This window comes from Phocoena sinus, chromosome 4, assembly GCF_008692025.1.
Source record: "Phocoena sinus isolate mPhoSin1 chromosome 4, mPhoSin1.pri, whole genome shotgun sequence".
In the NCBI taxonomy this organism is placed as follows: domain Eukaryota; kingdom Metazoa; phylum Chordata; class Mammalia; order Artiodactyla; family Phocoenidae; genus Phocoena; species Phocoena sinus.
The window spans coordinates 69,475,270-69,493,540 of NC_045766.1; the positions used below are offsets into that span (position 1 = coordinate 69,475,270).

The following is an 18,271-nucleotide window of genomic DNA, read 5'->3' on the forward strand; positions in this document are numbered from 1 at the left end:
TGCGGCAAGTGGGACTAGGGCACGAACCCGTGTCCTCTGCATCAGCAGGCGGACTCTCAACCACTGCACCGCCAGAGAAGCCCCAGCAGTATCTATTTTATACAGTTGTTTTAAGTTACTTAAGGCTTATCTTATTTTACTTAACCCTTTGGATAGTATTCATTACTATAGTAAGAGCTCAGTGAGTGTCGATGATTAATAAGAAAGTTGTTGTTAAAAAACAAAACAAAACAGTTGTCTGAGTACATCAGCTGGAAAAATTCACTTGAGGTGGAATTCACTGAGATAGGACCCTGACAAAGCAGAGGAAATGGAAGCACCCTGGAGAAGTGGAGGCAGCATCTGCTAGAATGACTTAGGGGACAGGAAAACGGAGGTGAGAAGGGATGTGGTCCACAGAGTTCTCTAAACTGACTATCAGGGGCGCCACGAGCCAGAGGGAGTACAAAGCTGGACCAGCCGAGGCAACCCTGGAAAGCACTGCCCCTCTCTGCATGGATGTCAGTTACTCAGATAACTCTAAGTAGAAGAGGTCTGAATACTGTCAACATGGTTAGACACAGCTTAACATAATTCAAATGTAAAACGTCTTTTTAGATGTTAAATTATTTTTATCTGTTTTGTTGATGATGTCTAATGTTATAAATCTCATCAGGCTTAGACAAGCATTCCAACACAGTTATGCATCTTTCCTCTCGAGAGAACACAATGAGTTCAGTGTTAATATTTATATAGAACTATTTATTATTTACTTCAGTTTTGCATGAAAAGCTAAACTTCAATTATTTGGACCAGTTGAGTGGAAGAAGTGATATTGGGCACATATTCATCGCCCTAACTTGACTCCTTGAGGCTCGCCTGTTGGGGCATTCATTTAAATGGTGGGGGACAGTGAGAAAGCGGTTTGTGGTGGGTCAGGCTTACCCACTAGCTAGCCAGATACCCATACATAAGACATTTCACCTTATACGTTAGCCGCTTCCTTTGTAAACAGACAACATTGAACTGGATTATTCGCAACTTCCCTTCAAGCTCTAAAATGACATGATTTATTTTGCATATCAGAGATTTATTCAAAACCCCCAAGGCTTCATAGAAGAAATACCCAGAGTATAACAAATGACTCAAATTATTATTTTTAAACAGTTTAGAACTTGATTCAGTCACCATGTGCCAGGTGCTATTTTAGGCACTTGGAATGGATGGCTTGCTTTTTTTTTAATCCTCAAGATAATTCTATGATGAAAATGCTATATCACCTCCAAAGTACATATAGCAAAGCAAAAACAAAGAAACAGGGGCTTGAAAATGTTAAAGTAACTTGCCCACAATCATTTTCTTACTAAGTATTAAAGTCAAAATGAAACCAGGTTCATCCGACTCTAAAGGCTTTTCTGTTGATGAATATGTTCTCTGAAAGTGCTTGAAAGCAGCTTTTGCCCTTTAAGAAGATAAACATCCTTCCTTACAAATTTCTTTAAGTTATTTTCTTGCTTAGCAAACTCTCTTAGTCAATGTCATACAATTTCAACTTAGCTTAAAAGGATGATAACACATTTGGAAGTGAGGTATGAGTTAATAGTGCTTGACTGTAATTCTCAAAACTCACGATGGCGTAAAGCTGGATTTGTTCATCAGGCTCAGCATTCCGCGCAAACTGCCGTGCTTCTGTGCCTTCACTCGAGCTATTCCCTGGGATGTTTACCCCTGTTTTCTACTAGCCAACTCTTTCTAATCCTTCACATAAAGTCCTGCTCAAATGTCATCTCCTCTCCATAAGTCCTTAACACCCCCAGGAAGAATTAATTGCCCTGCTCACTGTGTTTCCACCTGTGTTAGTGTATAGATCCCACTCCATTAGAGCTGTCTGTTTTCTTGTCAGGTCTCCCCTCTAAGTCAGGAGGTTCAAGGATGAGACTATGTATTTATCTGTATCCCCTGTGGTGTATCACGTAGTAGATCCTCAGCAAATATTTATTTAATTGAACTGAATTATTCTATTTCTCCCAGCAACACTACAGTAGGATAATATAAGCATCCTCTTTGAGCTAATGTACTCAGAAACTCTACAAACACAGGTTTCTATGACAACCAACCAGCTAGGAGAAAGCCAGCTCTGTGATGCTTGCCATGATTTCGAAGCTCGCTGCCTGATTTTCATTAAGCCCCCTCTGCTTGCTCCAGTCCCTGTTCGGTGGGACCAGGATCCGTTTCCAAGGCTAATTTGCATACTGTTATTATTTGGCATCTGTTGCTGTGTGTCCTTGTGTTTGCTCTGGCTGGATTTCCTCCAGAGATGAGTAATGAGGGCATTAACTCAGGTGTCTCTTGAGCCCAGCTCAGTCCTGAATGAGGCCAGATACTCTCCGTGCTATTGCCAGCAGCCGCCCGTGGAGCCAGTACAGTTCCACGGAAATGCAACTGAGTGCCAAGGTTTGCACTCATACCTGCACCAAACGTGGTAGAAAGGGACTGCACTGCAACGGGGTGCTTCTTGGCTTAGGCAGGGTTAACCTCTCTGTGCGACACGAATTGGGGCTAGAGTAGATGCATGATAAGTGGGATAAGATGTCTTATCCCACTTCTGCCAACACTTCCCCTCCTGCAATTCTCAAAAGCATGTATTTATTTAGCATGATTTGGAGATGGCAGTAGATGCTCTCTTTCTTCCCTTCCTGCCAGCCTCCTCCCCAAATCTACTTTTCGTTATAAAATTATTGAAACCTCATCTACTGCCACAGGAAGCTCACAGGTTACTTTGAGATTTTGCTCAATGGCACAGCGACCTGACTTGGAGTCAGGAAACCTGGGATTAAGGTCTGCAGCTGCCGTTCCTGGGTGAGTGTGAGCAGGTCACTTTACACCCCTGATTGGCCCTGTCCCTCCCTCTCCGGTGATGGGAGGATATATCATATGTGTATCATTTCACAGCTTGCCAAGCCTCATACAAGCACATTCATTATAAATGTCAGAGTCCATTGCAAATTGTAGTGCTAAACAGATATTAGTTGTTGAGGACTTGTGGTTTAAACTGCAAAGATACAGTTTCAGGAAACTGGCCCATTTTGCATAGTGTTACAAGATGCCTTGCAGGTTGGGTTAGCTAAGGTTTTATTAACAAATGCTAACTGCTAATGGAATTAGTGTCATCATTTCAAAGAAGTCTTTTGCAATATTGCCATCAAGTCTGAAATTCTCGTGCCAGTCATTATTTTGAGTAAAGGCATTCAGGGATTCTTTAAGGTGTGGAATCTGCATGTTTAAATTCCATTAAGGACTTTAAAATAAATATTAAGAAAATTACAAATAGAAAAAAAAGAATATCCAGTTTTGGAAGAGGAAAACTTTATAAGCAAAACTAGAAACCCAGAAGCCATAAAGAGAAAGAAACATATTTAACTAGACATATTTTATAAATCTAGCAAAAGTCAAGCTCAAGAGAAAAAAGACTAAAAAATAAAACTTTTTCACCTATATGATGGATATAAACAGACAGTAAATAAAAATGCAAACCTCTTTTAGACAAAGGAAAGTGTGTGTCTAATCTCACTAGCAGTCAGGGAAATGTAAATTAAAACATCAATGAAATGCAATTAAAAAAAAAGTATTAGATTGAAATTTTTAAATGTCGAGCTATAACACCTAATGCTGGTGAGGATCTGGGAAAATGAATATTCTCATATGTTGCTGATAGGAGAATGAATTATTTCATTTGGGGAAAATAATATTACAGTATTTATTAATATCCAAAACATACATATCTTTTGATTCAGCAGCCTGGTTTTGATTGTTTTGCTGAAAAAAGGGTTGCAAACACTAATATGTAAGGCTACCCTATATTGTAGTTATGTTTAATTCAACATATTTGTGGTGGCAAAAATTGGAGAAGAAACCCCTTATTTTCCATAAAGAGAAGAATATTTGAATAAATTATGGTATACTATGGAATATCACATCATTATTTTTAAACATGATTTAGAATTATTTGTTTATAATGGTGGATGGCCATTATATATATTGTAAGGTGAAAAATGCAAGTTCCAGATAAACACACATAGGACAATTCTGTTTTGATAAAACAAATTAATAAATACCTAAATAAATCTCCATATAAACTTGTACTTCCGTGCATCTGATAGAGTAAAAAGAGTGAAAAATACGTTCACCTGGTGATGACATGAATAAATAAATAAATAGATAGATTTGGGATCTTGGTGCTTGAATTTGCCTTTGGTGTGTTCCTCTGTAACAACAGCTGTTAATTAAGCCTTTAGAATGCATAACAATCACCTGTTATGAAACTGTTAAAAAGTGTAAATTCCTCTTATTCTGTAGATATTTTGATTTAAGGTAAGAGTTTAGGAACTCAGGAATCTCAAGTAATTTTCTCACTGGAACATTGCCCTCTGGCCTATAGAATCAAACCTAACTTTTGCTACAACACTTCCCCTACTCCTCCACTGGAATTTCTAAATTTATTTGGGGTTTCCTTAAAGAAAGATACCTGAGTTCCAAGTGAAGACATGGGCATTGTAAAGGAATTTTAAAAGAGACACGGAAATTTGTCATAAAGATAAAGATGGATACTGTGTAGGACAGAGACAATATCTAAGTCAGGAGACATAGGTGGAAACATGCTAGGGGAGCATAATGTATCAAACAGTAGCACCACATTTCCTTGGGACAAATTGACTGCAAGTAACAGAAACTTGTTAGGCTGCTTTAAGCAGAGGATGAGAATATATGAGGATGCAGGGATGTCTTAGGAAGGAACCGAAGGGTGGGAAGTACAGCCAAGTGTCCCAAGGAAGTTTCCTGAACAGGAACAGAAAACGCTGTGAGGAACAGGTGACTCTGTCTCTGCTGGACTGTGTATTGCTCACCTCTGTGTCTCACTGTGTATTTGGTTCACTCTTTTCCTCTCTTTCTCTGCAGAAGTTTTTTTTTCTTTGCTTGTCCATACACAGGGATCAAAAGTGGCCACCCTGGTCCTGGCTATACGTCATTTTTCAGATCATTTTCCTAACAGAGTATGACCAGCAGCTTCAAGGCTTTATTCCAGGATCTCAGGCAAAAAGATATGTTACCATCACGCCTGTTGATGGATTGGCTTCCACTGGTCGGGTGCCCCCTGTTCCAACTAGCTGTGCCAGTGGAAGGAGAAAGCCACATGGAACAAACCAGTTGTGGGCTGTCAGCTCTGGGCTCTGGGTACACCCAGTTTTCAGAGGAGAGGAGTAGTGGTGGAGCACTGCCCCCAGAATATGTGTATTTCGTTCCATACTTGTCTGAGAATAGGAGACTGGGAAGAGTAACCCAAGTTCCTGGGTCCAGCCCCCAGTAAAGTCCATCTGTACTTCATGATCTTGGGTTTCGTGAGCTACTGGTGCATATTTATAATCCATATCCCTTTTGTGATTAAGGGAGTTTAAACAGGTTTCTATTATTTGTCCACATCCTGACTGAGTAGTCTATGTGGCTAGTTAGTCCAAAATTAATAGGGTCTTGTAGGAATTGACTCCAGTCTCCAAAACGTGCTCCCACATTCCCAGTGGCCAGAAAGTTTCTTATTAGTGTTTTAAAGTTTCCAAGATCCCTTTTTTCATGCCTAATTGGTGGCCCTGGCAAAATGATAGAAGCCTAAAAAAGGTGGGACCTAAAGAGACAGAGTTTAACCTCCACTATTTACAGCTGAGCAAAGTGAGTCCAGGGAGGAGAAAAGAGATCCCAGAGCCACACAATAAATGAGTCAGTGGTGGTTAGAAGCCCTGTCCTGGGATGTTCCTGTGCTACTTTCTTATTCGAGTTATCCCTCCTCCCTTCAATCTCTGTGCCTCCTCCCATCTTTCCATAATCTACTTTCCCCACTCCAAGAACAGTAATAAAAACAGCAACAGCCATAACGGTAATAAAGGTAACATTTGATGAGTGCCTACTAGGTACCAGGAATACAAGTAATTCAGATGCATTGTTTCATTTACTTTTCTTGACTATAACATTGAACACAAACACACACACTCTTACAAATAAGGAAGGTGACCATTAAAGTGTCAAGTAACAAATAGTGTCAAGTAACACAAGTAGGAGTAGTGAGCGGGGAATTTTAACTTGACTAGATAAGATCTCCCTGCCAAAGTCCTCAGAGCATTCTGTATTTTTCCTCAGAACCCTGAGATGGTTTGCGATGATATACTCAGGTGATTGTGGGTCTATGTATTCCCAATAGAGGGAAGCACATGGGAGAAGACCCGTATTCACTGAGGTTTGACATCAGCCAGAAAGCATAGGAGTGGCTCGTAGGTATCAAATTAGATATTCTATTAAAACAAAGATTTCTCAAAACCCAGGAACTAGAAATTTGATATGGGGGCTTCACATTACATACCTCTATCAAATGACAAAGGTAAACGTTTGGGACATGATAATTTCTTTCCTATTGTGGCCGAGCAGAAAGTGCCAGATCTTTTATTGTCCTGGTGTTTATTTTCCTTCTTTTGTTCAAATGCTCAGAGTTCACCAGAAGGACAGTCACTCTACCCCCTGACTTGGCAGCCAGACAGAAAGGAATTGTCACCATCAGAGGCAGGTTACTGATCACTGTTAATATTTTTGTGATTTAAATTTGTTCATGAAGAAACGCACTAGGCACTAATTTTTTTAAAAAAAGAAAAAGCCAAGGGGGCTTCCCTGGTGGCGCAGTGGTTGGGAGTCCGCCTGCCGATGCAGGGGACACGGGTTCGTGCCCCGGTCCGGGAAGATCCCACATGCCGCGGAGCGGCTGGGCCTGTGAGCCATGGCTGCTGAGCCTGCGCGTCCGGAGCCTGTGCTCCACAACGGGAGAGGCCACAACAGTGAGAGGCCCATGTACCGCAAAAAAAAAAAAAAAAAAAAAAAAAAAAAGCCCAAAAAACAAAACAAATAAATAAATAAAACAAAGCCCTTCTAGTCCTCACTCTCTAGCTCAAAGTGTCTCCATTGACTTAACTCTTCATTTTTAGGTCCTGTTTTCTAACTCTTTAAATACATATTGCGTTTCTTTCATTTCTCATCAAACACTTCATAGCTCAAAATTTGTAGCATCTAAAACCAGACAAAAAGCCAATCTTAGATCTAATATTTGCTGAGTGACTGAAATAGAGTAAAAATAAAAGATCTCTTTCAGTTGGGCTTGTTTAAAAGCCTCCACATCTGCCTTACTGACATGGGCCCAGACTTTACTCTGCTGATAGCTAGAATTCATCTCTCCTCTCACACGTAGGTTTGACTTTCTTCCCCAGCTATGTGCTACTTTGGAAAGTGCTTTCTGCTAAGGAAATATTGCACGTGCAATAGAATTTCACTTATGAGGAGCCAGAAGCCCTGACTCTGTCACAAACCCACTTTATGACCTGAACAAGCTCCCTTGTTTGTTTCCCCTGGAAATCTTAGTTTCCTCTTCTCTAGATGAAGGACGAAGTTTGAGAAAACTAGGCGATTTCAACAGTTCAATAGAGTTGACAGGTGGATACAAGTACCATTGTTTCCTGTGTCTAAAAAGCCAATTTCACAGTCAAGTTTTCAAAAATATACAACAAATACAGTGAGACACCCTTTGGATGTTGCCTCATAATTTCGCCTGATGCATCTTTTTTTTTTTTTAAAGAAGATGTTGGGGGTAGGAGTTTATTAATTAATTAATTAATTTTTGCGGTGTTGCGTCTTCATTTCTGTGCGAGGGCTTTCTCTAGTTGTGGCAAGCGGGGGCCGCTCTTCATCGCGGTGCGCGGGCCTCTCACTGTCGCGGCCTTTTTTGTTGCGGAGCACGGGCTGCAGATGTTCAGGCTCAGTAGTTGTGGCTCAATGGCCTAGTTGCTCCACGGCATGTGGGATCTTCCCAGACTAGGGCTCAAACCCGTGTCCCCTGCATTGGCAGGCAGATTCTCAACCACTGCGCCACCAGGGAAGCCCTAGCCTGATGCATCTTAAGCAAAGTAGTAGAACATTTTCTAGAAAGATGTTGTGGGAAAATGAGATTCAGAAAGGCTGTGGTAAGTGATACTCAGCTAGATTCCACTTCTGAATGTGTTGGTATACCATTTATAAGACTGATTTTTTCTTTAAAAGGAGGATTTTAAATGGCTATAAGATGAACAGCAATGGTAAGAGAGACGGACAGGTACTATGCTGTCATCATTAATCCATCACTGTTTTCTTTCCCACCATGCTCAGACACAGCCTCAGAGTCCTTCTAAACACTGTATTCAGTGCAGCCATCAGTTGATAATCAGAGTTTGCAAAGATGTTTAAATCTACCTGGTATTCTTGAAGCCCTCCTCCTGAGGTCCCGTATTTAGTAAGCCCTTGCTTTTTCTCTTGTTATGACTTATGTTTAACAAAGCAACTCTTTGCTCTCAGTGGAAAGGCCATAGGTTTGGCTTCTTGTGCAGCTAGAAGCTAAATAGAATCCAGCTACGATTTCTGTTCTTACCTGTCGCAAATCGTACACGCTTAAGACAATGGAGAGAACAGATGATGATGGCCACTGAGTATTCGATGTAACCCTGAGACAGCCACAAAGTGAGGGTAAAGGCTTGAAACACGTAGCATAGATCTAAAACCTATGAAGGTATGAAAAGAGCATCTGGGTCACTTGCATGGACCATAGTGGCAGTCAAGATGATGTCATTTCTTTATAGATATTTTTCTTCCATTTTTACAACAATAGAATTCACTTAGAACTCCATTAATTGCAGTAGAGACAATGTCAAGCACATAAAATGTGATATAGTAGAAGCAAATTTATTTTAAGCACTCAGAGCCATGCCCACAAATTGATCATTCTTATTTATTTTGAATTTTCAAAAATATTTGACCAGGGCTTCCCTGGTGGCGCAGTGGTTGAGAGTCCGCCTGCCAATGCAGGGGACACGGGTTCGTGCCCCGGTCTGGGAGGATCCCACATGCCGCAGAGCGGCTGGGCCCATGAGCCATGGCCGCAGAGCCTGCGTGTCCGGAGCCTATGCTCCACAACGGGAGAGGCCACAACAGTGAGAGGCCCGCCTAACCGCAAAAAAAAAAAAAAAAAAAAAAATATTTGACCAATAACAAAATCTAACAATTTACATTTTTAAACAGATGTACCCACAATGGAGAAGACACATGATTCAGACTCTTTTAAAAACAAACTTCAATTTTGAACTTTTTTTTTTTAACATCTTTATTGGAGTATAATTGCTTTACAATGGTGTGTTAGTTTCTGCTTCACAACAAAATGAATCAGTTATGTATATACATATGTTCCCATATCTCTTCCCGCTTGCGTCTCCCTCTCTCCCACCCTCCCTATCCCACCCCTCCAGGCGGTCACAAAGCACCGAGCTGATCTCCCTGTGCCATGCGGCTGCTTCCCACTAGCTATCTACCTTACGTATATATGTCCATGCCTCTCTCTCGCTTTATCACAGTTTACCCTTCCCCCTTTTTATTGCAGGTTTCTTTTTCATGCAATCACATGCTGCCAATGTAGTCAAGTTGTACAATGAAAATTAAAGATTCCACTTTTATCCAGGTCATTCATTTACAAATAACATACTCTCATGTCACAGGTCTTAGTAAGATCCTCTGAGAATCAGTCGAGTCAGCATGGACCTTCCCTTGAACAAAGAGGGAAGGTCCTACCCAGGGAAGGGAAACGTCTTATCCAAAGATGCAGTGAAAATCATGGGCAGAATTTGTCACCAGCCCCAAAGATGGTCATCCATGCAGGTATTTTTGGTCTGTTAATAATATCTTCAACTTTTAAAATTCCTTCAACTGTCCCCATTTTGGTCTTGCTGACTTCACTATTACTAATAATAGCAGAGAGGGCAAACCCCAGGGAGCTAGAGAAGGTCACATGACCTACACACAGCTTGAATAAAGAGTCCATCTGAGCAAAGCAAGGATTCTTTTCTTGGTGAAGTGCTCTTTATAATTATTATGAATTAGATGAAATAGTACCTAAAACCACTGCCACTTTTTCTTACCTCTACTTTCTATAATTCTCTAATATATTAAATAAACTTCTACCTTAGTCCTAAAAATGAACTGACATCTGGTTAATAAGTTAATAGGACACATCTTAAAAGTTTCTTAAACTCTTGGATATATTTTGTACATTAAAGAAGCTTGTGTTCCTTAACGTTTTTATAATTTCCGTTGCAACATGTTTTCTTACAAATTATAGCTCTTCTGTCTGCTTAGCATAAAATGCTTTAATTGTATATTACACATTTGAGATAATATGATTTTGAGTTTGTATAAACTCAGTAGAAAATTGGTTAAATACTTCTTGTAGAAGAAACAACACCATTTAATTTAGTTCCCTTATTCAATATTCTTTTGAAACCAAATGTGAAGACATAGTTTTACTTTTTTGTTTCTACTAAAGGCCTAATTCATAAGTGCAATAAAATATTAACACTCTTTTCAAAATAGACTAAATTGACACTTGAAAGAGTCTTTGGTAATTTGAAAATGTACTTGAATAAGATGTTTAAAAAGCATCCTGCTTTTTTAATAGTAAGAGAGATTGTGCATATGTGGAAGCATGGGGTATGGGGGAAATCTCAGTGCCTTCCAATCAATTTTGCTGTGAATCTAAGACTGCACTAAAAAAAAGTCTAATAAAAAATGTATTAAAAAAAATGGTCACGTTAAAAACCCAAATGACCATCTTTGTGGATTAGAAATAGACCAGAAACATGCAGCACTGAGGGGGGACTGATTGATCAGTCTGTTGGTTTTCATACAAGGACTGGAGATCAATGACTAGGAGCTCAATGCTAGGAGGAATAAGTGTCCCACAAGTGGCAGGGGACAAAACCAGGCTTGCCCCAGAGCAGAGGCTGAGAAAAGTCACAACCAGCAAGGGTTCACCAGCAGAGGGAGGAATAGGAGAGACAAGTTGGTGATGCAGCTGTGAATTTGGCCAAGCCCCAAGCTGGCTCGGGGACTGCATTGAACAGATCCCCAAGGGACAGAGCACAAACCCCCAACACAGGCCCTAGTTCTGAACTGGGGACACATGGGGACTAATAAGAACCACCAAAAAGGGAGAGTGAGCACAGAGAGGAAGAGAAATGGGAGAAGGGAAAGTCCCACCCAAGCTGAGCTTACCGAAAGCAATAACTTCGAAGCATACAGAGAAAATATTCTAAAACAAACAAACAAAAACACCAACCAAGGAAGAAGTCACTCTCAAGAAAATGGATATAATAGAGTGATAGAACAGTACGAAAAAGACCAAAATAATCCTTTTTCAATCCTCGAAGAGATCATGAAATAATAACAACCCTCCCCACTCCCCCCACCCATCACAACCACCATAAAACACTGAAAACAAAACGAACAAACAGGAGAGTATGAAACGGGAATCTGTCCCTCACACTGGGAAGGGGTTTGAATTTAAAACAAGTGGTTACTGAAAAGGACCAGTTAGAATTACTGGTATAAAATATATATATTTATTGAAATAATAATAAAAAAGAAAACCTCAATAGACAGGAAAGGCATAAACTAAAGTCACTGGGAATAACAAAAAAAAGTTGCACAAAACACAGACTTTCGTCTACATCGATTTCTTTGAGTACTAGAAAGAAAAAAGGAAAAAACAGGAGTTTATTTTCAAAAATAAATGAAAACAGTTACCTGTTTAACAAGCAGCTTCCACGTGGGTTGGATTTCGACCTCAATGGCATTTGACCCTCACACTAATCTTCTGTAGGAGATCGATCATCTGTTAGCGTCACAGCTACATGCTCACACTAATAAGTGAGTACAGACCACACTAAGCAGGAGTCCCTTCTCTACCCTTCAGGGAATTTGTGTCTTCAATCAAAAATTAGCGTGCCAATCTCAAAATACTAATACATTTTAAAATGAAAGTTAGTACATGATGGACAAAGTTGTTTTTCTGGTTAAAATATATCTTAAGTACAGTACAACTTAAGAATCAAAATGAAATTAGAAAGGCATTTTGAGTTTTTTTAAAAAAATAATTTGATTATATTCTAAGAGCAGCTAAAAAGACACAGATATGAAGATATTCCTAGAATTCTCAGGCATTCTAGACTGCCCTTGATGTTGGAGATCATGTCTATCTTACCTTGGTATCTCCAACACCTAGGACAGGTCCTTAGCATATGAACTCAATGAATACATGAAGGAATGAGCCAATGAAGTGGAAGATGGCATATGGTCCTCACGGCTAACAACTTGTAAATCCACACATATGTACATTACAATAAGAAGCCCTCAGGGTGGGATAAATTAAGAGGTTGGGATTAGCATATGCACACCACTATTATATATAAAATAGAAAATCAGTGAGGATCTACTGTACAGCACAGGGAACTCTACTCAATACTCTGTAATAACCTATATGGGAAAAGAATCTGAAAAAGAATAGATATATGTACATGTATAACTAAGTCACTTTGCTGTATGCCTGAAACGAACACAACATTGTACATAAACTATACTCCAATATAAAATAAAAATTTAAAAAAAGAAGCCTTCGTGTTTGCCTAGCAATTTACAATTTACAAAGTTCTTACAAAAGATTCTCTCATTTGATCATCACAATAGTCCAAAAGATGTGGTACATGTACACAATGGAATATTACTCAGCCATTAAAAAAGAATGAAATAACGCCATTTGCAGCAACATGGATGGACCTCCATGAGACCTGAGAGTCCTGTCTCACTGGCTTGAAGTCCTCAGAATGTCCGCCAAATAAACATAATTCTCAACTTTTAGGTTGTGCGTTCTTTCTTCAGTTGACAGCCGTGTTTGAATCGTAGACAGGCATGCCCCTTGCTGCTTCATCTATTCCACTGTCTCGTGCCAAAAAGTATTGCATGTTTAGGGAATTGTGTACTCATCTCAATCTCAGCACAAGCCAAGCAGAGTTTTCAGGGGCAGTGACCAATGGCTGAGCAACCGGAAGGAATATGAGGTTTGAAGCTGGGTCACATGAGCAAAGTTCCAAGGAACAAAGGAGATGACATGCCCTGACTTTAGAAATCTGACGAGCTGGCAGGGGAAAAAGAAGCCCTAGAATTATTCCAGGTGGCCTCACAAAACTAAATAGTCAGAATGAAATTAAGTAGACTTGCCTAATATTCAGAACCATTCATTAGGGGAATAATTGCTTCGGACGTAGAAGGTCCCTCTCCAAAGAGATTTCTTAACAGGGGAAGTTATGAAGGGCATTTCTGCACTGGCTATGAGCTGTGCTTGAAGGAGCACTGAGGTTTCTTGCAACCAGGAGATATTCGTAAACCTGCTGGAAGGTATTTCCGAAAAACCAAGCATGAATGACTAGGAATATTTTCTTTGGCGATGGTCTCTATCTCTTTTCAATTTGATGATTTGTTCATTCGTTCATCCATTTATCAATTTATTTACCAAATAATTGTTGAGAATATGTTTTCTGCTAGGCCCTTTAGGCTCCACATGGTGAAGACTAGGCTGGGAGTCCTCAAAGAGGCAGGAGGAGCATGTCAGAATCACTGGTGAGCATCTTCAAACTGCATGTGACTGCTCGGCTTCCATTCTGATAAGCCACCAATAGAGTCCTTGGCAGGAAGGGAGGCTTGTAGTTTTCCAAACAGTTAATATTAAGCCTGAGTATTCTGGCATGACCCATTTCCATGAACTGTGGAATTTTTAGGGAGCGGGTTTATTAGAGTTTGAAAAAAGTTCCCAGGTGATTTTGCTAGCTAATCCCTCACTCCCCTAACATACCCACTTTCTAAAGGAAGCGAGAGCTAAGAAATTCACAGATGCATAGAAACGGTACCCAATTTCTGGGATCTGGGTATGGTTGTAGAGTATAACACGTATGTTGGTCTTAGAGCCTTCCCATTAAAAACTAATAATAATAACAAGATAGGCATGTTTTGAGAAACTGCTTTCAGGGGAAAGAATCCCTATTTTAGCAGTACTTGAACCTGCTTCTATACTTTATACTTTGTAGAGAGAGGACCCGTTTTACAAATGACAAAAGTGATTTTCTTTTTTCACATTAGTTCTTATCTGTGATCTATTTCTTTCATTTCCTAAAGCACATTTTCAGATAACCTCAAGTTCTTGCAGGGTTTCATGCCCTATATGTGAGCTAAGTGAGGTGCTTCTCATCAGGTTTTTGGGGAAAGTGCCTGGAGCATTCCCAGGCATGAAGATCCAGAAAGCAGAGGACCAGGAGGGCATCTGGGGGGAGGTGGGGATGGAGAAATCCCAGGATCTCCAGAGAGACCCAGGACTTAGACTTACTCACGCTGCCATAAGGTTTTGCTCTGAAACAAAGCCTTAGAGTTAAGTGATTTTATACTTTGAGTGGATTCAGAGCCATAGTACCATGGGTTATATTTTTACATAAATTATTGACTTCTAACCAAATGCTAAGATTTGAGACAATCTCATTGGATTCCAGAAGAATGAGTAAAGCCTGTCTCTTCTACTCCAACCAAACCTTCCTTGCTCTTTTTCTCAAAGAACTGATCTGATGGGTGAGTATCTATATGTGGGCTGTATTCTAAAGATGGAGCTTTCCAAGGGGAAAAGGTCATGGTCTATAGGCACAATTTCTTTTCTGACGTTTGCTTCGCACAAGACCTGAGGAGTAAGAGAAAAGGGTTTCGTAGCAGCCCTAAATCTCTTTCTCTCTCCCTCCGCCTTCCTCTTGCTTCTTTTTTCTCTCTCTTCTCCTGGAACAGCTTCCACCAGCTTGGAGCTGAAGCATTGATGGCAAATCCACCCTCTTTTGCTGCTGTCACTCAGATTTCTTTCCTTTGGTACTAACAGGCATGCCTTTTTTTCTCAGTGGTGTGACAAGTGTTGAGAATTAAGTTTGGTCCTACAGAATCACCAAGCCAATTATGAGTACCATTTTCACAGCTCCACATTCAGCAACATCACACTGAAATCAGCCATGGTTGGAGTATTCCCATTAGAGACATTAGCAAACCTTAGCCACCAAAATTTTTTTCTTCTAGAGTTCTGGGTTACCAACAAGGCAATTGGTCTGGAGCTAACCCCTGATTAGGACATGCCTGGATCTCTACTGCCAGAAAGTTCTCCTTCAGGAGGCTAAATAAAGGAGGCAAAGGTAAATAAGCTAAATAAATGTGGGCTAAGTGAAAAGATGAAGGGTCACTCAACTTAAAAACTGTCCTAATAGGAAGACAGCTTGGATGAGGTAAGTGTGTATTTTCCATAGGGCCCTGTGTCCCTGCGGTAAGAGAATTACCCCAAGTGTCTATGGACCTGTCTGGGACAGGCACTAAGATGCGAAGCTGTGTTCGGTTCATGAATGAATGAAGGTAGGGGCAGGGAACCTCCTGGAATAATTTTCCTGCTTTCTTCCTGATACCCTTGGCAATTTCTCTCCAGAGTAAAATGATCACAGCTGATGTCTTGATTTGCTTTTTGCTACAGGAAAGTGAGACTATGAACATCTGTGCATTTTTCTCTCTTTGCCTTGCTGCTATGAAGCCTGAAAGAGGAAGTTGTATTTAGATTTTGTGGCTTTTTATGATCAGAGATTTCTGTGTATCCCTCTTCCTTTATTTCTTTTACTGGGTCCTAGCTTTTCATGCAAGCAAGCTCGAATTGATTTAGGAAATTGATAAGCTGTCATTCAACCAACCAATCAATCACAATAAATTTTTGAAAAAAACATTTAGTCTTACACTAAAATATAAAAGGGAAAACTGGTGGGGGAGCGGGGGAATGCTCCATATTCTACTTGCTTTCTTTACTCTCCAAAGAGAAAAACCCACAAAATAAAATGTGACTCTGTGATTCTAAGTAGATTGTCTCCTCTAGTCTTCATATTTGGGAAACTATATTCTGTGTCTTGCTTATTAGATTGTCAAGTTCTTTTCTGTGTGGACCAGATTTAAATTTAATTATGTATGATGTTTACTAAAGATTGGCACTTGATAAATAAGGACAAACATGAGGTAGCTGCACGGATGGGAAATCTTTCCTGTGGAAACGGTTTCCTAGGCAGAGTATATCTATATTTATCAACTAGTTTTCCTAAATAGATCAATCCTTTAAATGTCCTGTGCTTAATGCTATTAAAGCAATATGTTTTTAATGACTTTGAAAACTTCTTGTATTTCAGTGTTTTAAGCATTGTATCTGAAATCTTATATAATGATACCATCTCTAAGGCACTTTGTAATATTGTCATAATCTAGATGCCTGGTTCATTTTGCATAGCGTTCAGACAGAGGGAAGACTTGAAAACAATAACAGATCAGTAGCTCGCAGGCTTGGTGTGAATACAAATTATGGGGGTGCTTGCTAAAAATGCAGTTTCTTTTCTTATCACTACCCCAGCTTCTACCTACTAAATCAGAATTATGGAGGAGAACCCAAGAACCTGTATTTTAAGTACGAGATTGCTTCTTAGCTTGAGAATTTTTGTTTCTGACTAACTGTGAAGATGGTCAGGCAGATCCTTCTTCTTGTCCCTAAAACTGGGCAAGAAATGAAGGTGATTATTAAGATTCCTGGGAAGGCTTGCAATGGTTTACTTTCAGTCACCAGGATTCGCCATTTCAAATTACAGATGAGGGAAGCAGGGACTCTAGGTCACTGTGAGTTAACAAGGAGCCTAAGAATTTCCTGTGCTACTATTATACTATGAGTTTCTAATCTATTGGCATCCATAGATCTCATTCTCATAATTGTACCACTATTCTTTGTCTCTCTTTCCTTCCAGTCAGTTAATGTCTCTGAGACGATGACTAAGTCTTATTTATCCTTAGATCCCTTGTGCCTTGCGAAACGCCTGACATATTAGAGTTTAGTTCACAGATCAATGAATGCATTTACTTATTCATTCCTTCCACACATATCTATTGAGCTTCTACCATGAATCAGGCACTGTTCTAGGTTCTGTAAATAACAGTGGTGAATGACACAATTAACTGAGCAAACAAAATCCTTCTCTCCAGGGCTGGTTCTCCATAGTAAAATGCAATCATCATATTGTCTTTCTGTCTCTCAGAGGATTTGGAGGATTAAGATACTGATGTTTATGAAATGACTCAAGAATTTTTGAGGAAAGAAAAGACAACACAGAGAATACTGTTCTATAATTCTGAGAGAAAAGATCAAATGTTATTTGCTTGTACTGTTCTTTCAGTCTTTTCTTTTTAATTAGTGTGCCTAAGATGAGACTAATTTACGACATCTCTCTGATGCCAGTAAATGAGCTGGGGTTATATGAAGCTGATGAAACATTATGCCAACAATTCACTGATCATAAGCGATGTGGTGCCTCCATTTCTGCTGGCAGAGTTTACTCCAGCAGTACCACAAACCCCACCTGACCTCTTGTTCTCCACCGGTCAGACCCAGTCCAAACGTATGATGGATGTTGTAGCAGGTGTTGCTATCTTCCAGCAACCTAGGGTGTGGTCAGGACAGGAACCGTATTTCAGTTCATGGTACTTAACAAATCAGTGTTCTTCCCGTAGATCCTGATGAGTGCTGAGGAAAATTCGGACTTACCCAACTTTCTGAAACCTCTTCTCCAAGTGGTTCCAAACATACCTGATTTTTGCACTTGGATACACTGCAAATGCAATTACAAATGTAATAGAAAAGTTGTCATTCACAAAGTAAAGCCCATCAGGGGAGGTGAGGGTTGTCTATTACATGCAGCTCTCACTTTCCTTGATACGTAGCTGTAAATCCCAGCCCAGCAGTGTGATTTTCAGAACTTTCATCCAATAAATACATTATTTTCTTGTAACAAAAACATGCCATAACATTGTACTCTTAAAATCACTTACTTTTAATTCTGGCTTCAGTATGGCTTGGTTTATGACAGAGTGGAAATGCAGGTTCTCAGCCTCACCCCAAACCTACTGGATCCAATATTCAGCAGTCTCTGTTTTAAAGATCCCTCCAGGTAATTCTGATTTGGACTAAAATTTAAGAACCACTGTGCTAGGGAATAAAGAGAAAGATACACTTTGCAAGAAACTTTATATCTAGAAAATAGTTTCCAGCTGTCTTAAAATCACACCTTGATGTTTAAAATGTATAATTTCCTCAACATACATATTTCTGAAAAACTGAACAATCATTCCCATGTTATGTCTTTAAGCGTTATAACACGGACAGCCACTGCTCATGTAATGGCTAAGGGCTCTCACAACGAGCCTGACATGGTAGAAAGTTCTCCAGGCTGATGTGGAGGAAATGCCCTTCATTCCTGAGACAAAA

The 18,271-nt window shown here is 39.9% G+C and overlaps 1 protein-coding gene across 1 annotated transcript in view; it reads right to left on the reverse strand.

Moving 5' to 3' along the window:
* Positions 1-18,271, reverse strand: part of ATP13A5 (ATPase 13A5) — a 99,451-nt gene that overhangs the window by 68,358 nt on the left and 12,822 nt on the right. The window contains 7 exon segments of the mRNA XM_032629401.1: positions 840-846; positions 8,468-8,507; positions 8,509-8,597; positions 11,668-11,737; positions 17,367-17,447; positions 17,552-17,605; positions 17,813-17,907. Coding sequence (XP_032485292.1) covers positions 840-846; positions 8,468-8,507; positions 8,509-8,597; positions 11,668-11,737; positions 17,367-17,447; positions 17,552-17,605; positions 17,813-17,907 — 436 coding nt within the window.